This window comes from Salvelinus fontinalis, chromosome 14 (genome assembly GCF_029448725.1).
Source record: "Salvelinus fontinalis isolate EN_2023a chromosome 14, ASM2944872v1, whole genome shotgun sequence".
Lineage (NCBI taxonomy): Eukaryota > Metazoa > Chordata > Actinopteri > Salmoniformes > Salmonidae > Salvelinus > Salvelinus fontinalis.
The window spans coordinates 24,921,946-24,945,300 of NC_074678.1; the positions used below are offsets into that span (position 1 = coordinate 24,921,946).

The 23,355-nt window shown below is 43.4% G+C and overlaps 1 protein-coding gene across 4 annotated transcripts in view; it reads right to left on the reverse strand.

Annotated features, from left to right (window-relative positions):
- LOC129869680 (vesicle-associated membrane protein 4-like) overlaps positions 1-23,355 on the reverse strand; it is a 46,980-nt gene that overhangs the window by 12,979 nt on the left and 10,646 nt on the right. For all 4 annotated transcript variants that reach the window (XM_055944326.1, XM_055944325.1, XM_055944324.1 and 1 more), the window contains 2 exons: positions 19,808-19,854; positions 19,660-19,710 (listed from right to left, as the gene is read on the reverse strand). In XM_055944326.1, coding sequence (XP_055800301.1) covers positions 19,660-19,710; positions 19,808-19,854 — 98 coding nt within the window. The remainder of the gene's footprint in view (positions 1-19,659; positions 19,711-19,807; positions 19,855-23,355) is intronic.

Sequence of the window (23,355 nt, forward strand, 5' to 3'; positions counted from 1 at the left end):
GGGAGGAATTTCCATCCTGGACTTAAAGCTACATGTGGCAAGTTCTCATTGGTCCAAATTGTCTATACATTGAGCCTAAAAGGGGTACTTGTTATTTGGCCATTGGCCCAATTTTACTACAAGGAATTCTAATTGATCAACCACAGGCTAGGGTTGGGGTATAAGCGACATCCTGTCTCTTTGTTCAGTGGAGAAACATTAAGGACAGGGAAAAATAAACATCTACCATCTACTTCCCAGCATAACAACTATGATTTGTTCTCTTTCAATAAATGTGGCGCTTTGGAGAACTAATTTAGTAACTTTTATTGTAAATAAGAATAGAATATGTTTCTAGGCCTCCCGAGTCGCGCAGCGGTCTAAGGCACTGCATCGCAGTGTTGTGGCATCACTACAGTTACTCTAAATCTTTGAATTTCTCTCCCTGATTTGCTTTGGGGTCTGTGATATTGAAGAATAACATCAACTGCTAACAAGGGCCGTCGTGGTATCGGCGTGAGGGGGGAATATACACGGCTGTGACTATAACCAAAGACAATTCGATTGGGAGGTAATACGGTCTACATTTGATTGTGAGGTATTCTAGAGATTGGGTGAACAAAAGGACTCGAGTTTCTATAGGTTATCACAATCACACCATGAGGAGTTAATCATGAAAGATTCACCCCGCCTTTCTTCTTCCCGGAGAGTTCTTTATTCCTGTCTGTGCGATGTACTGAGAACCCAGCTGACTGTATGGACGTGGACAGTATGTCCTGAGAGTACCACGTTTCCGTGAAACACATGATGTTACAATCCCTGATGTCTCTCTGGAAGGAGATCCTCGCCCTGTTCTTGTCTACCTTATTATCCAGACACTGAACATTAGCGAGAAATATACTCAGAAGCGGTGGATGGTGTGCATGCCTCCTGATTCGGACTAGAAGTCCACTCTGAATGCCTCTTCTCCGCCGGCTGTGTTTTGGAGCAGCCTCTGGAATAAGTTCAATTGCCCTGGGGGGTCCAAAGGATTCAATTCGGGAAAGTAGTATTCCTGGTCATAATGCTGGTGAGTTACCGGCACTCTGATATCCAAAAGTTCATTCCGGCTGTATGTAATAACACAAAACATTTTCTGGGCTAATAATGTAAGAAATAACACACACAAAAAAAAAGATACTCCAAAGTTGCTTAGAAGCTAGAAGCAGAGCTGCCGTATCTGTCGGTGCCATCTTACTCTGTATGTGCTTGATACCATTCCATTCACTCCACACCAGCCATCATACTCCAGTCCAGCCATTATTATGAGCCATCCTCCTCCCATCTGCAGCCTCCACTGATGCACACACACACACACACACACACACACACACACACACACACACACACACACACACACACACACACACACACACACACACACACACACACACACACACACACACACACACACACACACCTTATTCTCTGGACCTATACATTTTTTTAAACTTTTATTTAACTAGGCAAGTCATTTAAGAACACATTCTTAACGGCTTACCAAGAGGCAAAAGGCCTCCTGCGGGGATGGGGCTGGGATTAAAAATACAAATGTAGGACAAAACACACATGACGAGACACCACAACACTACATAAAGGGAGATTTAAGACAACAACACAGCATGGTAGCAACACAACAACACGGTAGCCGCAAAACATGGTAACAGCATAAACATTGTACAAATATTGTTAGACATAGACAACAGCACAAAGGGCAAGGTAGAGACAATACAGCACGTGAAGCAGCCACAAGTGTCAGGAACAGTGTCCATGATGAGTCTTTGAATGTAGAGATGAATGTAAAACTATCGAGTTTGAGTGTTTTTTGCAGCTTGTTCCAGTCGCTAGCTGCAGCTAAATGAAAAGAGGAGCAACCCAGTGATGTGTGCGCTTCGGAGACCTTTAACAGAATGTGACTGGCAGAATGGGTGTTGTGGAGGATGAGAATGTGGAGGATGAGGGTTGCAGCAGGTATCTCAGATGGGGGGAGTGCGGCCTAAGAGGATTTTTATAAATAAGCATCAACCAGTGGGTGTTGCGTCAGGTATACTTAGATGACCAGTTTACAGAGGAGTATAGAATGCAGTGATGTGTCCTATAAGGAGCATTGGTGGCAAATCTGATGGCCGAATGGTAAAGAACATATAGCCGGTTGAGAGCACCCTTACCTGCTGATCTATAAATTACGTCTCCGTAATCTAGCATGAGTAGGATGGTCATCTGAATCAGGGTTAGTTAGGCAGCTGGGGTGAAAGAGGAGCGAGGTCTCCCGAGTGGCGTATTGGTCTAAGGCACTGCGCCACTAGAGATTATGGGTTCGAGTTCAGGCTCTGTCGCAGCCAGCCACAACCGGGAAACCCAATTGGCTCAGCTTTGTCCGGGTTAGGGGAGAGTTTGGCCGGCAGTGGTGTCCTTGTCCCATCGCGGACTAGCGACTCCTGTTGCAGGCCGGGCGCAGTGCACGCTGACACGGTCGCCAGGTGCACGGTGTTTCCTCTGACACATTGGTACGGCTGGCTTCCGGGTTAAGTGGGCATTGTGTCAAGAAGCAGTGCGGCTTGGTTGGGTTTTGGAGGATGCACGGCTCTCGACCTTTGCCTCTCCCGAGTCAATACGGGAGTTGCAGCAATGAGACAAGACTAACTACCAATTGGATACCACGAAATTGGGTAGAAAACAATGTAAAAAAAAAGTGATTTCGATAGAGGAAACGAAGTCTAGATTTAACCTTAGCCTGTAGCTTGGAGATGTGCTGAGAAGGACAGTGTACTGTCTAGCCATATTCCCAAGTACTTGTATGAGGTGACTTCCTCAAGCTCTAAACCCTCAGAGGTGTTAATCACAAAGCTTGTTGGAAAGCTTGTTGGACACTAAGAAAGCTTTGTTTTAGAGCGTTTAACACAAAATCCGGGGAGGGGCCAGCTGAGTTTAAGACTATCATCTGCATATAAATGGATGAGAGAGCTTCCTGCTGCCTTAGCTATGTTGTTGATGTAAATTGATAGGAGCGTGGAGCCTAGTATCGAGCCTTCAGGTACTCCCTTGCTGACAGCCAGTGCCCGAGATAGCAGATGTTCTTACTTTACACACTGCACTCTTTAAGAGAGGTAGTTAGGTAACCAGGCCAAAGACCCCTCAGAGACACTAATTTTCCTTAGCTGATCCACAAGAATAGAATGGTGTACTGTATCAAAAACTTTGGCCAAGTCAATAAAAATAGGAGCACAACATTGCTTAGAATCAAGGGCAATGGTGACATCAGAGGACTTATGGTTGCAGTGACACATCCATAAACTGAGTAGACACCAGATAGCATACCAGAGAAAACACTGGACATCAAGCAAGCCAGTCAGTTGATTATTGACACATTTTCCCACTAAGATAAACAGGGCAAGATAGAAATTGGCCTATAACAGTTAGGATCAGCTTGCTCTCCCCCTTTAAATATAGGATGCACCGTGGCTGCCTTCCAAGCACTGGGAACCTCCCCAGAGACAGGTTATAAAGGTGAGAGATAGGCTCGGGGATGATAGAGGCTGCAACCTTGTAGAAGAAAAGATGTAAACCATCTGACCCAGATATTTTTGGGGGGACAAGTTTAAGGAATTCTTATAGCACCTTAGACTCAGTGACTGCCTGCAGGGAGAAACCGTGTAGCGGGTCAGGGGAAAAAGAGGGAGGAGCATCAGAGATAGTTGCATTAGAAGGGCTGAGGGATTAGGAAGTGTTGGACAGGCAATGAGGCATGGCTGAGTCAAATAGGAATCCTGACATTGTGTTGTGGTGATTAAAGAGCTCAGCCAGTAACAACCACATCACAAACAGTAAGGGACATGGGCAGCTGTGAGGAGAAGGGTTTATTCTCCAGGTCTTTCACCATTTTTCAGAACATCTTGGGGCTAGACCCAGAGAGAGAGTACTGTTCCTTAAAGTAACTAACTTTGGCCTTCCGGATACCCTGAGTGCCCTTATTTCTCATTTGCCTGAATGAGAGCCACGATGGGGAATAGTAGCCTGCTCGTCCTTCAGCAGCTTGCCTGCCAATGCATGCTTGTCCCAACCCACAACTGAATGGGGACTTGGCTGCTATGTCCCTGTATAATGTCCACTTATGTATATAAGGATGCTATATATAGCATTAACATTTTAAAACAAAAACAGAGAAATCATATTTGTCCAGCCTTTGCTGCTATACTTGCAGATCTGCATAATATGCTGCAACCCAAATCAAAAAGTATTTAATAACTCTAAATAACAAAAACGTAGGTTGTTGTAACATTTAAACATTTGCATTCAACAGTGCAGTTGAATGCAGCATTGCTGTATGGTGTTTTGTTGCAGGTTTAGTTTATGGTTATTCATTGTCAAGCTTTAAAAACCAAAGCCAGACTGCGACATTTTAGTAGCCAAACTAGGACTGTGGCATGTGTCTGTACACTTTCCCTCCGCTGTACGCTGTAAATCTGACACATGAAAGCAGTGCAGCTGAATTCACCCATGCGAGCACATCAGGCTGTAACTAGTAGATGACTCATTTATACTCGCTTGTTTGTCCTATTCAGTCCGCGGGCCTTGTGTTTGACACGTGTTTGACACGTAGCCTATTAAACACGTTATGACTGACCTGTGATCATTGCGCTTGCTAGTTTGATTGTATTGACATTCCCAGCCTTAGTTATAGCCTCACATTTTTGTTTAAAATATTGAGTCATTGAGGCAGCAAACAATGTGTCAGACCTCATAAACAAAATTCTCTAACTTTTTACAAACAACTAACATTTGTGCCCACTTTCACAGCACTTTAGACAAAATATTAAGTGTGTGACATCTTAGTCTACTTCTCTGCTATTCAAAACCAGAATCAGAACAGAATTATCTGATACTAGGGCTCCACGTGACCATTCACCGTAATCTCCTCTTATGCACTCAGGACATGTGTTGGTAGTATCCAACTCGCTAATGGCCTGGTACTCAGGGCTCTGTTGTCCTTCTAAAACACTGACATCAATGCAATCGAAAATCACATCAAACACTTATCAAAACAGTATTGTGCTTTTAAAACTCACCTTACTGTAATTGATTAATTTGAAGAAATAAGTTCAACAGATTGAAACAGTGGAAAACATGAACATTGTGGATGTCGTTTCAAAGCCTAACAACGAAATAGACAGCGCTTTCAAACGGTAATGGTTAATTCAAGACACCCATACACATACTAGAGCTTATACATACACATACACACTGTTGAATTTGCAGACGTGTCTGCTGTGCGTTTTGTTGCTGTGCGTTTTGCTGTTTTGCTGTGCGTTTTGCTGCCAACTTTACTTTGCTAGCTGCCAACTTTACGTTTTGTTTTTGTTTTTAAGTACTGTTTATATTTTTAGTTTTTCCATCGCAACTTTTTTTCCCCTCATTCAACCTTTTCACTCCGGACGCTTTATCTGGACATGGTTCGTCAGCACCTTCAACAGCCGAAGCTAAGTAGTAACATTAACATGATGTCTTCTAATTGCAGTCGCTGTACTCATAATATACAGGAGAATGATCGCCTTACGGCGAGAATAGCTGTGCTGCAAGCCCAGCTTCAGACGCAATCGTTAGGCAAGGGTAATTTCAGTGTAGGAAAGGAAGAAACAGCGTCTGTGCCACCAGTAAGTACAGATAGTAACGTTAGTATAAACCCCCCCGCACAGTCCCCGCAGCCGGACAACTTTCTCATGGCTTCTGGAGGGAAATGCTGTAGGAATGCTCAACTGGTGTCGCTCATTCAGCAGACAGAAACTTTCAACCGATTTTCCCCATTATGTAGCGAGTCGGAGTCTGAGGCTGAGTCTTCTCTTGTCTCTACTCCTCCCGCTACGGGGTCTGAGACGCCGAAGGCTCCAACCATTAGCTCTGACAAATTGAAAACCCTAGTCATTGGCGACTCCATTACCCGCAGTATTAGACTTAAAACGAATCACCCAGCGATCATACACTGTTTACCAGGGGGCAGGGCTACCGACGTTAAGGCTAATCTAAAGATGGTGCTGGCTAAAGCTAAATCTGGCGAGTGTAGAGACTATAGAGATATTGTTATCCACGTCGGCACCAACGATGTTAGGATGAAACAGTCAGAGGTCACCAAGTGCAACATAGCTTCAGCGTGTAAATCAGCTAGAAAGATGTGTCGGCATCGAGTAATTGTCTCTGGCCCTCTCCCAGTTAGGGGGAGTGATGAGCTCTACAGCAGAGTCTCAGCACTCAATCGCTGGTTGAAAACTGTTTTCTGCCCCTCCCAAAAGATAGAATTTGTAGATAATTGGCCCTCTTTCTGGGACTCACCCACAAACAGGACCAAGCCTGACCTGCTGGGAGTGACGGACTCCATCCTAGCTGGAGGGGTGCTCTCATCTTATCTACCAACATAGATAGGGCTCTAACTCCTTTAGCCCCACAATGAAATAGGGTGCAGGCCAGGCAGCAGGCTGTTAGCCAACCTGCCAGCTTAATGGAGTCTGCCAATAGCACAGTCAGTGTAGTCAGCTCAGCCATACCCATACCCATTGAGACTGTGTCTGTGCCTCGACCTAGGTTGGGCAAAACTAAACATGGCGGTGTTCGCCTTAGCAATCTCATTAGGATAAAGACCTCCTCCATTCCTGCCATTATTGAAAGAGATCATGATACCTCACATCTCAAAATAGGGTTACTTAATGTTAGATCCCTCACTTCAAAGGCAGTCATAGTCAATGAACTAATCACTGATCATAATCTTGATGTGATTGGCCTGACTGAAACATGGCTTAAGCCTGATGAATTTACTGTGTTAAATGAGGCCTCACCTCCTGGTTACACTAGTGACCATATCCCCCGTGCATCCCGCAAAGGCGGAGGTGTTGCTAACATTTATGATAGCAAATCTCAATTTACAAAAAAAAAAAATGACGTTTTCGTCTTTTGAGCTTCTAGTCATGAAATCTATGCAGCCTACTCAATCACTTTTTATAGCTACTGTTTACAGGCCTCCTGGGCCATATACAGCGTTCCTCTCTGAGTTCCCTGAATTCCTATCAGACCTTGTAGTCATAGCAGATCATATTCTAATTTTTGGTGATTTTAATATTCATATGGAGAAGTCCACAGACCCACTCCAAAAGTCTTTCGGAGCCATCATCGACTCAGTGGGTTTTGTCCAACATGTCTCTGGACCTACTCACTGCCACAGTCATACTCTGGACCTAGTTTTGTCCCATAGAATAAATGTTGTAGATCTTAATGTTTTCCCACATAATCCTGGACTATCGGACCACTATTTTATTACGTTTGCAATTGCAACAAATAATCTGCTCAGACCCCAACCAAGGAGTATCAAAAGTCGTGCTATAAATTCTCAGACAACACAAAAATTCCTTGATGCCCTTCCAGACTCCTTCTGCCTACCCAAGGACGTCGGAGGACAAAAATCAGTTAACCACTTAACTGAGGAACTCAATTTAACCTTGCGCAATACCCTAGATGCAGTTGCACCCCTAAAAACGAAAAACATTTGTCATAAGAAACTAGCTCCCTGGTATACAGAAAATACCCGAGCTTTGAAGCAAGCTTCCAGGAAATTGGAACGGAAATGGCGCCACACCAAACTGGAAGTCTTCCGACTAGCTTGGAAAGACAGTACCGTGCAGTACCGAAGAGCCCTCACTGCTGCTCGATCATCCTACTTTTCCAACTTAATCGAGGAAAATAAGAACAATCCAAAATGCCTTTTTGATACTGTTGCAAAGCTAACTAAAAAGCAGCATTCCCCAAGAGAGGATGGCTTTCACTTCAGCAGTAATAAATTCATGAACTTCTTTGAGGAAAAGATCATGACCATTAGAAAGCAAATTACGGACTCCTCTTTGAATCTGCGTATTCCTCCAGGGCTTAGCTGTCCTGGATCTGCACAGCTCTGCCAAGGCCTGGGATCGGGAGAGACACTTAAGTGTTTTAGTACTATATCTCTTGACACAATGATGAAAATAATCATGGCCTCTAAACCTTCAAGCTGCATACTGGATCCTATTCCTACTAAACTGCTGAAAGAGCTGCTTCCTGTGCTTGGCCCTCCTATGTTGAACATAATAAACAGCTCTCTATCCACCGGATGTGTACCAAACTCACTAAAAGTGGCAGTGATAAAGCCTCTCTTGAAAAAGCCAAACCTTGACCCGGAAAATATAAAAAACTATCGGCCTATATCGAATCTTCCATTCCTCTCAAAAATTTTAGAAAAAGCTGTTGCGCATCAACTCACTGCCTTCCTGAAGACAAACAATGTATACGAAATGCTTCAGTCTGGTTTTAGACCCCATCATAGCACTGAGACTGCACTTGTGAAGGTGGTAAATGACGTTTTGGTGGCGTCAGACCGAGGCTCTGCATCTGTCCTCGTGCTACTAGACCTTAGTGCTGCCTTTGACACCATCGATCACCACATTCTTTTGGAGAGACTGGAAACCCAAATTGGTCTACACGGACCAGTTCTGGCCTGGTTTAGATCTTACCTGTCGGAAAGATATCAGTTTGTCTCTGTGAATGGTTTGTCCTCTGACAAATCAACTGTGCATTTCGGTGTTCCTCAAGGTTCCGTTTTAGGACCACTATTGTTATCACTATATATTTTACCTCTTGGGGATGTTATTCGAAAACATAATGTTAACTTTCACTGCTATGCGGATGACACACAGCTGTACATTTCAATGAAACATGGTGAAGCCCCAAAATTGCCCTCGCTAGAAGCCTGTGTTTCAGACATAAGGAAGTGGATGGCTGAAAACTTTCTACTTTTAAACTCGGACAAAACAGAGATGCTTGTTCTAGGTCCCAAGAAACAAAGAGATCTTCTGTTAAATCTGACAATTCATCTTGATGGTTGTAAAGTCGTCTCAAATAAAACTGTGAAGGACCTCGGCGTTACTCTTGACCCTGATCTCTCTTTTGACGAACATATCAAGACTGTTTCAAGGACAGCTTTTTTCCATCTACGTAACATTGCAAAAATCAGAAATTTTCTGTCCAAAAATGATGCTGAAAAATTAATCCATGCATTTGTTACTTCTAGGTTAGACTACTGCAATGCTCTACTTTCCGGCTACCCGGATAAAGCACTAAATAAACTTCAGTTAGTGCTAAATACGGCTGCTAGAATCCTGACTAGAACCAAGAAATTTGATCATATTACTCCAGTGCTAGCTTCCCTACACTGGCTTCCTGTTAAGGCAAGGGCTGATTTCAAGGTTTTACTGTTAACCTATAAAGCGTTACATGGGCTTGCTCCTACCTATCTTTCCGAGTTGGTCCTGCCGTACATACCAATACGTACGCTACGGTCACAAGACGCAGGCCTCCTAATTGTCCCTAGAATTTCTAAGCAAACAGCGGGAGGCAGGGCTTTCTCCTATAGATCTCCATTTTTATGGAACAGTCTGCCTACCCATGTGAGAGACGCAGACTCGGTCTCAACCTTTAAGTCTTTACTGAAGACTTATCTCTTCAGTAGGTCATATGATTGAGTGTAGTCTGGCCCAGGAGTGTGAAAGTGAACGGAAAGGCTCTGGAGCAACGAACCGCCCTTGCTGTCTCTGCCTGGCCGGTTCCCCTCTCTCCACTGGGATTCTCTGCCTCTAACCCTGCTACAGGGGCTGAGTCACTGGCTTACTGGTGCTCTTTCATGCCGTCCCTGGGAGGGGTGCGTCACTTGAGTGGGTTGAGTTACTGACGTGATCTTCCTGTCTGGGTTGGCGCCCCCCCTTGGCTTGTGCTGTGGTGGAAATCTTTGTTGGCTATACTCGGCCTTGTCTCAGGATTATAAGTTGGTGGTTGAAGATATCCCTCCAGTGGTGCGGGGGCTGTGCTTTGGCAAAGTGGGTGGGGTTATATCCTTCCTATTTGGCCCTGTCCGGGGGTATCTTCGGATGGGGCCACAGTGTCTCCTGACCGCTCCTGTCTCAGCCTCCAGTATTTATGCTGCAGTAGTTTGTGTCGGGGGGCTAGGGTCAGTTGGTTATACCTGGAGTACTTCTCCTGTCTTATCCAGTGTCCTGTGTGAATTTAAGTATGCTTTCTCTAATTCTCTCGTTCTCTCTTTCTTTCTCTCTCTGAGAACCTGAGCCCTAGGACCATACGTCAGGACTACCGGGCATGACGACTCCCTGCTGCCCCGAGTCCGCCTGGCCTTGCTGCTATTCCAGTTTCAACGGTTCTGCCTGCGGTTACGGAACCCCTACCTGTCCCAGACCTGCTGTTTTCAACTCTTAATGATCGGCTATGAAAAGCCAACAGATTTATTCCTGATTATTATTTGACCATGCTTGTCATTTATGAACATTTTGAAAATCTTGGCTCTCTCTAATTTTCTCATTCTCTCTTTCTTTCTCTCGGAGGACCTGAGCCCTGGGACCATACGTGGGGACTGCCGGGCGTGGTGGCTCCTTGCTGTCCCCAGTCCGCCTGGCCTTGCTGCTGTTCTGCCTGCGGTTATGGAACCGCCACCTGTCCCAGACCTGTTGTTTTTCAACTCTTAATGATCGGCTATGAAAAGCCAACTGAATATTATTCATGATTATTATTTGACCATGCTTGTCACTTATGAACATTTTTGAACATCTTGGCATAGTTCTGTTATAATCTCCACCCGGCACAGCCAGAAGAGGACTGGCCACCCCTCATAGCCTGGTTCCTCTCTAGGTTTCTTCCTAGGTTTTGGCCTTTCTAGGGAGTTTTTCCTAGCCACCGTGCTTCTACACCTGCATTCTAGCTGTTTGGGGTTTTAGGCTGGGTCTCTGTACAGCACTTCGAGACATTAGCTGATGTACGAAGGGCTATATAAAATAAACTTGATTGATTGATTGAACATAGACCTATATATGAGCCCAAGACTGAAAAAAATATTAAAATGATGATTGTGCAGTTCCTTATACAACACATAGCCTATGCATATTATGCAGCACAGAAAAAACTATATATTTTTAAAACTGATTTAATATGTTTAATTGGAGTAGCCAATACTCCAAAATTATTCAAATTCTAGTAATCACCTTTGAGTGTGGACTGTATTATTATGAATACTATATAAACTGGTTACCTTATGCTACACTTCAAAGTTTCTATTCATGCGTTGAGAGAGAACGTATAGGCAGGCCTAGGTGATGCTGTTGGTTCATTGATTATGCAGGGTGGCTTACAGAGTTAGCCTACAATAGTGAATTTGTATTTGATTTTGAATGGCCTAGTAATAGGACTTTTTAAAATAATTTTATAATTAATAGGGGGACACATTTGGCTACCGTTAGCTGCAGAATATATCACCACCGTGCTTTTCCATCTCCTCCCCTTTCTCCTTCATTACTTTCTCAAGCAAGCAGAGAGAGTAGCTGTCAACAGTTTAATGAAATATGTTTCGTTGTGAAAACATGTTACTTTCGACGTTCCCGACAGATTTCACTTTGTTTCCCAAATTAAGCAAGTGGTAGCTGCAGGAACAAGGTTGGAGAGCCCATGGCATACAGAGTTTTTGTCGGAATATCACCTGTCGTGCAGTGAGAGGTTGCATGCTCCTCAAACAATGGTTGCTGCATGGAGTGAAATACCCGGAGTAGCCTACCCTAACAAACAGATGGGAAAGCAGCGTCCATTCGCTATTCGACTGCATAAGCATTTGACATGTATTTTTTCCCCCTGCCCATTTGATAATGGGCCATTCTAAACCTAAACTAATTTAACATATTAGTGAAGACAATATTAAGAATAGTCTGACGGGTGATATGGTCACTTGATGAGAGAACAGTGTGCGCAGCCTGATGCAAGGAACAGAGCATAAGCTTTTTTTTGCGGCTTTCTGAAATCATCAACAGCCTATAGTTGAATCATGCAGCCCATAGAATGTATTTTAAATCAAAACATATAAGGTTTGTATGATTAACAACTAAAGTTGCTAAATAACTCTAAATCTAGCGTAGCCTATAGGACCGGTTTCAAATGATCACTTTTACCCTCAACAAAGCCTTCATATGCGCACACGCTGCAGAATGGGAAAAATAGCCTTTCGATTTTATTCAGCTAAGTTAAATTATATTCTTCTTACTATCAAATCATATAAACTAATGACACGGGACTTATAAGCATACAGTGAGGCAAAAGAGTATTTAGTCAGCCACCAATTGTGCAAGTTCTCTCACTTAAAAAGATGAGAGAGGCCTGTAATTTTCATCATAGGTACACTTCAACTATGACAAAATGAGGGGAAAAAATCCAGAAAATCACATTGTAGGAATTTTTATTAATTTATTTGCAAATTGGGCCTCCCGGGTGGCGCAGTGGTCTAGGGCACTGCATCGCAGTGCTAACTGCGCCACCAGAGTCTCTGGGTTCGCGCCCAGGCTCTGTCGCAGCCGGCCGCGACCGGGAGGTCCGTGGGGCGACGCACAATTGGCATAGCGTCGTCCGGGGTAGGGAGGGTTTGGCCGGTAGGGATATCCTTGTCTCATCGCGCTCCAGCGACTCCTGTGGCGGGCCGGGCGCAGTGCGCGCCAACCAAGGGGGCCAGGTACACGGTGTTTCCTCCGACACATTGGTGCGGCTGGCTTCCGGGTTGGAGGCGCGCTGTGTTAAGAAGCAGTACGGCTGGTTGGGTTGTGCTTCGGAGGACGCATGGCTTTCGACCTTCGTCTCTCCCGAGCCCGTACGGGAGTTGTAGCGATGAGACAAGGTAGTAATTACTAGCGATTGGATACCACGAAAATTGGGGAGAAAATGGGATAAAAATTAAAAAAAATAATAATAATAATAATATTTGCAAATTATGGTGGAAAATAAGTATTTGGTCACCTACAGACAAGCAAGGTTTCTGGCTCTCAGACCTGTAACTTCTTCTTTAAGAGGCTCCTCTGTCCTCCACTCGTTACCTGTATTAATGGCACCTGTTTGAACTTGTTATCAGTATAAAAGACACCTGTCCACAACCTCAAACAGTCACACTCCAAACTCCACTATGGCCAAGACCAAAGAGCTGTCAAAGGACACCAGAAACAAAATTGTAGACCTGCACCAGGCTGGGAAGACTGAATCTGCAATAGGTAAGCAGCTTGGTTTTTTATTTATTTTTATTTTTATTTCACCTTTATTTAACCAGGTAGGCAAATTGAGAACACGTTCTCATTTACAATTGCGACCTGGCCAAGATAAAGCAAAGCAGTTCGACACATACAACAACACATAGTTACACATGGAGTAAAACAAACATACAGTCAATAATACAGTGAAAAATAAGTCTATATACAATATGAGCAAGTGAGGTGAGATAAGGGAGGTGAAGGCAAACAAAATATATATATAAATAAATAAAAATATAAAAAGGCCATGGTGGCGAAGTAAATACAATATAGCAAGTAAAAAAAAACACTGGAATGGTTGGTTTGCAGTGGAAGAAGGTGCAAAGTAGAGATAGAAATAATGGGGTGCAAAGGAGCTAAATAAATAAATACAGTAGGTAAAGAGGTAGTTGTTTGGGCTAAATTATAGATGGGCTATGTACAGGTGCAGTAATCTATGAGCTGCTCTGACAGCTGGTGCTTAAAGCTAGTGAGGGAGATAGGTGTTTCCAGTTTCAGAGATTTTTGTAGTTCGTTCCAGTCATTGGCAGCAGAGAACTGGAAGGAGAGGCGGCCAAAGGAAGAATTGGTTTTGGGGGTGACCAGAGAGATATACCTGCTGGAGCGCGTGCTACGGGTGGGCGTTGCTATGGTGACCAGCGAGCTGAGATAAGGGGGGACTTTACCTAGCAGGGTCTTGTAGTTGACCTGGAGCCAGTGGGTTTGGCGACGAGTGTGAAGCGAGGGCCAGCCAACGAGAGCGTACAGGTCGCAGTGGTGGGTAGTATATGGGGCTTTGGTGACAAAACGGATGGCACTGTGATAGACTGCATCCAATTTATTGAGTAGGGTTTTGGAGGCTATTTTGTAAATGACATCACCGAAGTCGAGGATTGGTAGGATGGTCAGTTTTACAAGGGTATGTTTGGCAGCATGAGTGAAGGATGCTTTGTTGCGGAATAGGAAGCCGATTCTAGATTTAACTTTGGATAAAACTTTGGTTTGAAGAAATCAACTGTGGGAGCAATTATTAGGAAATGGAAGACATACAAGACCACTGATAATCTCCCTCGATCTGGGGCTCCACGCAAGATCTCACCCCATGGGGTCAAAATGATCGCAAGAACGGTGAGCAAAAATCCCAGAAACACACGGGGGGACCTAGTGAATGACCTGCAGAGAGCTGGGACCAAAGTAACAAAGCCTACCATCAGTAACACACTACGCCGCCAGGGACTCAAATCCTGCAGTGCTAGATGTGTCCCCCTGCTTAAGCCAGTACATGTCCAGGCCCGCCTGAAGTCTGCTAGAGAGCATTTGGATGATCCAGAAGAAGATTCGGAGAATGTCATATAGTCAGATGAAACCAAAATATAACTTTTTGGTAAAAACTCAACTTGTCGTGTTTGGAGGACAAAGAATGCTGAGTTGCATCCAAAGAACACCATACCTACTGTGAAGCATGGGGGTGGAAACATCATGCTTTGGGGCTGTTTTTCTGCAAAGGGACCAGGACGACTGATCTCTGTAAAGCAGTGGTTCTTAACCGGGGTTCGATCGAACCACCGGGGTTCGGTGAGTCAGTCTCAGGGGTTCGGCGGAGGTCAAGACACACATCCGACTCATATGATTCGTGATGACACGCCCCGCTTGGCCATCATTGGCTGCAGGTGATCACGCTACATCGCTTGGCCTATCTGTGCTGCTGGGAATTTGGTGCGCTCAGTTGTCGACTTGTGACTGTCGTGATGGTACGTCTTGTGATTTCTTTCTTAATATTTTAATCCCTTCATACTTACTATGTCGAGCAAAAAAAGAAAGTGGTCGGACGAATATGTACAATATGGATTCACATGTATAACGGAACGTGATGGGAGTCAGCGTCCTAACTGCATGATTTGCAATGCCAAGTTGAGCAATTCTAGTCTAGCACCGGCAAAACTAAGAGAACACTTCCTTAAGCTGCATGGAGATGGAAAATACAAGAACACAACGCTCGCTGAATTCAAGGTGAAGAGAGCCAGATTCGATGGAAAGGCTACTCTGCCTGTTCTCGGCTTTGTACCCATTAACAAACCGATCCTTACAGCATCGTACGAAGTTGCTTACCTGATCGCAAAGCAGGGCAAACCACACACCATTGGTGAAACACTCATAAAACCAGCTGTGTTGAAGATGACGAATATCATGCTGGGAAAAGAGGCTGAAGTTAAGTTATCCCAAATGACACCATCAGCGACAGAATAGAGGACATGAGCAAAGACATCTTGGCTCAAGTAGTTGCAGATCTGATTTCAAGCCTGGCAAAATTCAGCCTTCAACTCGACGAGACCACAGACGTTTCGTGCGCTATGTGAAAGACGACGTGATAAAGGAAGATTTTTTATTTTGTAAGCCTCTTACAACAACAACTAAGGCAGCCGATGTGAAGAAACTTGTGGATGACTTCTTCAAAGACAACAATCTTTCGTGGGATATGGTTTCTGCAGTTTGTTCGGACGCAGCTCCAGTCATGCTGGGAAGAAAGTCTGGTTTTGGTGCGCTAGTGAAAGCCGATGCACCACACATCATTGTTACGCATATTATTCTGCACAGGCATGCGTTGGCAACAAAAACCTTGCCTCCAAAACTGGCAGAAGTATTAAAAATTGTAGTGGAATGCGTGAACTATGTGCAAACTAGTGCTCTGAGGCTCTGCATCTTCAGTGAGCTGTGTAAATAATGAATTCGAGGTACTTCTGTACCATTCTAACGTTCGGTGGTTATCCCGGGGACAGGTGCTGAATCGTGTTTTTGCCGTGCGTGTGGAATTAGCCCTGTTTTTTGCAAGAGCACCAACATTGTCATGCAGATTGCTTCAAAAATTCTGAAGTGGAGTCAACATCATCGAAGCGGAGGAAAACCTGAAGGCTTTTCAAAAAAAGCTACCGTTATGGAAACGACGAACAGAGAACGATAACTTCGCAAACTTTCCCCTGCTGGACGACTGTGAGACAGCCGTTCACGTTTAGTGTTGAGACAACAGATGTCAATGATGAATACCTCGATGAAATCATTGAAATTCAGCAGAGCCAGGTTCAACAGCAACTCTTCAGAACAACAACGCTTTCAGCGTTTTGGTGTCAACAAATGGTAACGTACCCTGTTATTGCTAAGAAAGCTCTGGAGATTTTCATACCGTTTGTTACAACATATCTTTGCGAGCAATCCTTTTTGAGGATGCTGGACATAATAACGAAAAAAAAGGAACAGACTTTGTTGCGAAAATGACATGAGAGTGGCACTTGCCAAGGTGAAGACGCGCATTTCTGAACTGGTCTCTGAAAGGCAACAGCAGAAGTCACACTGATTTGCAGTAAATATTCATTATTATGTTTTTGTTTTTGTGTGAAAATCATGTTTTGATGATTTTGTTCTTTGAACACACAGTGTTGATGTTTATGCACGGTTCATTTTGTGCACCAGTAAAATATATACCTATGTTTTGAATTTGAAAAAATCATATTTTATTTTTCCAATTAAGAAGGGTTTCGGTGAATGCGCATATGAAACTGGTGGGGTTCAGTACCTCCAACAAGGTTAAGAACCACTGGTGTAAAGGAAAGAATGAATGGGGCCATGTATCGTGAGATTTTGAGTGAAAACCTCCTTCCATCAGCAAGGGCATTGAAGATGAAACGTGGCTGGGTCTTTCAGTATGACAATGATCCCAAACACACCGCCCAGGCAACGAAGGAGTGGCTTCGTAAGAAGCATTTCAAGGTCCTGGAGTGGCCTAGCCAGTCTCCAGATCTCAACCCCATAGAAAATCTTTGGAGGGAGTTGAAAGTCCGTGTTGCCCAGCAACAGCCCCAAAACATCACTGCTCTAGAGGAGATCTGCATGGCGGAATGAGCCAAAATACAAGCAACAGTGTGTGAAAACCTTGTGAAGACTTACAGAAAACGTTTGACCTCTGTCATTGCCAACAAAGGGTATATAACAAAGTATTGAGATAAACTTTTGTTATTGACCAAAAACTTATTTTCCACCATAATTTGCAAATACATTCATAAAAAAATCCTACAATGTGATTTTCTGTATTTTTTTTCTCATTTTGTCTGTCATATTTGAAGTGTACCTATGATGAAAATTACAGGCCTCTCTCATCTTTTTAAGTGGGAGAACTTGCACAATTGGTGGCTGACTAAATACTTTTTTGCCTCACTGTATGCTTATAAGTCCCGTGTCATTATTTTATATGATTTGATAGTAAGAAGAATATAATTTAACTTAGCTGAATAAAATCGAAAGGCTATTTTTCCCATTCTGCAGCATGTGCGCATATGAAGGCTTTGTTGAGGGTAAAAGTGATCATTTGAAACCTGACTTTTTTGCCCCACTGTATCTTGTCTGCTAAATAAACAAGCCTACAGCCTATGGCACATAGGCCACAGTAGGCCAACTCATATTCTGTTCATCTGAAATACAATGTCTTCATATCACAATGATTCTTTACCTACCTAAAATACCTACCTAAAATTATTATTATGGTTTTTATTACAATTGATTTATTAGACTTGTTAAAATGCAGATCTTCCAAAGGCACGCAGCAGCTTGTACGTTTGGAGGCCTGAAGATGCTAAACGTGTGAGACCGGCAATATTTTGCTTGACAATAACCGTCTGACAAATTTCATGAATGACCGCCACAGCCCTATCTGCTACCAATAAAAAGTTACAACTGTTTGTTGGTGCTGAGTGATGAAAAGTAACTAGCTAATATCAGCTAACAGCTCATTGTTATTGATTCCAATGCATTTCAATGGCAAAAAAAAGGGCCATAGACTAGAATGGTAAAGAAATCTAAAATTCTAGACCCATCTACTCTTTCACCATTTAAGCTATCAACTCCAAACCAACGCTGACATGTTCAGACTGACCCTACTTAGATTGCTTGTCAAAATAGTTTTTATAGTATTTACACCTTTTGAACTACAACCATTTAAAATAAATAAACATGGGTTTGAATGAGAACCATAGGAATACAGAGGTAGCTATTCAAAATGGTCCTGCTCCTTAGCCAATTATGAAACAAGACCAACTTTAAAACATTCAGCCTATCCTAACTTCAAATTCTTTAGAATCTTTATCAAATATATACATTTGCATAAATTAGCATACAAAATAATAACTCACCAACAGTAACTCTTGATCTGTTCAAGCTAGAGACACCAAACCAACTTTAAAATGTGCAGGCTATCCAAACATCAAATTCTTTAAAATGTTTATCAACTCAACTATAACTTTAGAAATGTACATAAAATAACTCACCAACAGTAAAATATTGAACTGTTCAAGTTAAAGAAACCAAACTAACTTTCACATGTTTAGGCTATCCCAACTTCAAATTCTTTAAAACGTTTATCAACTATAACTAAATAAACTTTCATAAATTCGCAAAAAATAATAAACTAATGTTCACATGTTCAGGCAATCCTACCCACTGCCACAAAAATACTTTCCAAGAGCTGAATGAAGCAAGTCACATTTTTCTTAATGGATTTATTTTTGTAATTTATTGTTGTGATCACATGTAGGCCTATTTGAAATACATACTGTATTTTGTATGCATTTATTCAATTTAATTGTGTGTAAAGTGCCTTTAGAGTGCCTGAGCTGTGCATTCGCTTGCCCATCTGATAACGAGGAGGACCACAATGGAAATATTTCTGTTCACTTCGTGATTTTTATTCTTGACCATTTTAAATGTGTGTAGTGTTGTATTCATAATGACTGAGGAAACTCAATGTATTTGACATTTATCAAATTAATAAACAAATTTGAATAATTACTTCATTCAGGTGGAGACGAAACATCGATTTGGGATAAGTGCGGCCAGCTCCAAGCTGAAGACATGGGAGCACTGCGGCCGGTGCTTTCATTCCAGCCTCCTGGAGAAACACAGCGAGGTCTGTGCCAAGCTGTCCTCCAAGAGCTCCAGATGACGGGGTCTTTGACTCCACCAAGCACCGGCTCAAGGGCACCGACTATGTCAAGCAATACGTGGTGTGATGCACCAAGGGTCTGTCTGGAAATCACCACTCTTTTGTATTTTTACTGAACAGACCGGAGACAGACCGGAAGAGCAGCGGGGTTGGGATTCTAGAACAGATGTGCTATGGGCATTGGCGGTGACATCAGACCAATCGCTAGAACACCTGTTGCCCAAAAGATTTCCTCTACCTTGGTATCAGCGAGGGTTCCAATAAGAGGCAGTGCTACTAAGAGGCAGTATATCCAGAACCATCTAAATCAACTGTGTTCAGCAGTTTCACAGAAACATATGTAGTTCTTCAATAAAATAATGAACCAAAAAACTAGTTTAAAAAAAATGTCAGATTTGTTGATGGTTCAGAAAAGCAGAGGAAATGAACAAATATTAACAAAAAACGGAATTACGTCTTTCGTTCATAATTTCAAATATAAGAGTGTAGACTCATGCCCCTCATCCCAAACACACACACACACACGGCATGTGCATACACACTTACTGTCTGATTTGGTCACTTCCAGCTCCAAATCTGGGTCCAGTTGGTCCTCTCCTGAAAGAAACATACAAAGAATCTGTAGCTCCACATACACAGCACTGTATAGGAAACAGACGGCCAATTCAGTCAAACACACTCATGTTTTACTCACAGGAAGAAGTCCTCCTCTTCATCGGAGTCTTCCTCCAGCAGGTTCCTCTGTGAGGGGGCAAAGGTTAGATGTCAGGGGTCAGACACACCACCACTGATATGGAATACAATGACATGGTAGCAAATCAAATCAATTACATGATCATTGAGAAACCATTCAACATCTAATCTATTTTCTGTTTTGCTTACATAAGCTAATAAAAAAGGTATATTTCTGCTCTGTTGTGCTGGTCTCCTGTGTGTCTTGTTGCTATAAACATTACTTGAGAGAGAATGTTGTTTGTTTTGCCTTTCACAGTGTATTAGAGCATGGAGTCTATTAAGAGGAGCTGAGTAGTGTAAATGCTTCCAGAGACTGGCTGATCTGAAGTCAGCTTACCAACCATCATATACCTACCTCCAACAAGACAGACTCTTCAATTGTGTTATATAAGACCCTATATAAATGTGGGTTAAAACAGCTCAGTTAAAACCCTATAATAGACTGTGTATAAAACTGATCACAGTGAAGGAATGTTATAAAACAGACTGGGATGGTTTTGTACATCTTTCTCAGGTGGAGAGTTGGCTACAGAATAAACAGAATGTCTCTGCTTATTATTCTTCTCCTGTCGTGTGGACTTCACTAGCCATTACCAGGTAACTGACAGACTGGGGTAAACAGCACCCTTCTCAGGGATATCAGATCCTTGTTCAATCGTATTCTACCAGGGACAGGTAGGATATGGCCTACAACCATGGCTCTGGCCATAACAACCATAACAGACAGCAGGCCTATCAGAGTCTGGCAACAACAGTGGAGAGGAATCCCCAAAAACATGCCAGAGAGAGCTCCATAAAGTCTATATCTAGCCTCAGTCATATTTTTATTTAGTTAACTAGTTAAGAACAAATTCTTATTTACAATGACGGCCTACCCCGGCCAAACCCGGACGATGCTGGGCTAATTGTGCGCAGCCCTATGGGACTTCAATCACGGCCAGTTGTGATTCAGCCTGGAATCGAACCAAGGTCTGTAGTGACGCCTCTAGCACTGAGATGCAGTGCCTTAGACCGCTGAGCTACTCGGGAGCCAACACAAATAAATACACTATATGACCAAAAGTATGTGGACATCTGCTCGTCGAACATTTCATTCCAAAATAATGGGCATGAATATGGAGTTAGTCCCCCCTTTGCAGCTATAACAGCCTCCACTCCTCTGGGAGGGCTTTCCACTAGATTTTGGAACATTTCTGCGGGGACTTGCTTCCAATCAGCCACAAGAGCATTAGTGAAGTCGGGCACTGATGTTGGGCGATTAGGCCTGGCTCGCAGTCGGCATTCCAATTCATCCCGAAAGTGTTCGATGGGGTTGAGGTCAGGGCTCTGTACAGGCCAGTCAAGTTCTTCCACACCAATCTTGACAAATAATTTCTGTATGGACCTCGATTTGCACATGGGGGCAATGTCATGCTGAAACAGGAAACTGTTGTCACAAAATTGGAAGCATAAAATCGTCTAGAATGTCATTGTATGTTGTAGCGGTAAAGATTTAGGTGAAGTGTTTAGTTCCTCCTCTTTCCCCCTCCACCAAACTTTACAGTTGGCACTATGCATTGGGGCAGGTAGCGTTCTCAGGGCATCCGCCATACCCAGATTCGTTTGTCGGACTGCCAAATGGTGAAGCGTGATTAATCATGGCAGAAAATGCGTGTCCACTGCTCCAGAGTCCAAAGGAGGCGAGCTTTACACCACTCCAACCACATGGTGATCTTAGGCTTGTGTGCGTGCGGCTACTCGGCCATGGAAACCCATTTAATGAACCCCCCGACGAACAGTTCTTGTACTGATGTTGCTTCCAGAGGTAGTTTGGAACGTGCTAGTGAGTGTCGTAACCGAGGACAGACAATTTTTACGTGCTATGCGATTCAGCACTTGGGGGTCCCATTCTGTGAACTTGTCTGGCCTACCACTTCACAATAACAGCACATACCTTTTTCCCGGGGTAGCTCTAGCAGGGCAGATATTTGACGAACTGACTTGTTGAAATGACGGTGCCACATTGAAAGTCACAGAGCTGTTCAGTAAGGCCATTCTACTGCCAATGTTTCTATGGAGATTGCATGACTGTGTACTCGATTTAATACACCTGTCAGCAACGGGTGTGGCTGAAATAGCCGAATCCACTAAATTGGAAGGGGTGTCCACATACTTTTGTATATTTGGTGGATATCTGGCTGTATATAAATATATCTCAGATAACAAAAGGAATTTATTTTATTTAACCAGGTAGGCTAGTAGAGAACAAGTTCTCATTTCCAACTGCGACCTGGCCAAGAATAAAGCAAAGCAGTTTGACACATACAACAACACAGTTACACATGGAATAAACAAACATACAGTCAATAATACAGCAGAAAACGTCTATATACAGTGTGTACAAATGAAGTAAGATAAGGGAGGTAAGGCAATAAATAGGTCATGGTGGCGAAGTAATTACAATATACCAATTAAACACTGGAGTGATTGATGTGCAGAAGATGAATGTGCAAGTAAAGATACTGGGGTGCAAAGGAGCAAGATAAATAAATAAATACAGTATGGGGATGAGGTAGTTGGATGGGCTATATTACAGATGGGCTATGTACAGGTGCAGTGATCTGTGAGCTGCTCTAAAGGCTGGTGCTTAAAGCTAGTGAGGGAGATATGAGTCTCCAGCTTCAGTGATTTTTGCAGTTCGTTCCAGTCATTGGCAGCAGAGAACTGGAAGGAAAGGCAGCCAAAGCAGAAATTGGCTTTGGGGGTGACCAGTGAGATATACCTGCTGGAGCATGTGCTACGGGTGGGTGCTGCTATTGTGACCAGTGAGCTGAGATACGGCGGGGCTTTACCTAGCAGAGACTTGCAGATGACCTGGAGCCAGTGGGTTTGGCGACGAGTATGAAGCGAGGGCCAGCCAACGAGAGCGTACAGGTCGCAGTGGTGGGTAAAATATGGGGCTTTGGTGACAAAACAGATGGCACTGTGATAGACTGCATCCAATTTGTTGAGTAGTGTTGGAGGCTATTTTGTAAATGACATCGCCGAAGTCGAGGATCGGTAGGATGGTCAGTTTTACGAGGGCATGTTTGGCAGCATGAGTGAAGGATGCTTTGTTGCAAAATAGGAAGCAGATTCTAGACTTAATTTTGGATTGGAGTTGCTTAATGTGAAGGAGAGTTTACAGTCTAACCAGACACCTAGGTATTTGTAGTTGTCCACATATTCTAAGTCAGAACCGTCCAGAGTAGTGATGCTGGACGGGCGGGCAGGTGCGGGCAGCGATCGGTTGAAGAGCATGCATTTAGTTTTACTTGCATTTAAGAGCAGTTGGAGGCAACGGAAGGAGAGTTGTACGGCATTGAAGCTCGTCTGGAGGTTAGTTAACACAGTGTCCAAAGAAGGGCCAGAAGTATACAGAATGGTGTCGTCTGCGTAGAGCAGCAAGAGCGACATCATTGATGTATACAGAGAAGAAAGTCGGCCCGAGAATTGAACCCTGTGGCACCCCCATAGAAACTGCCAGAG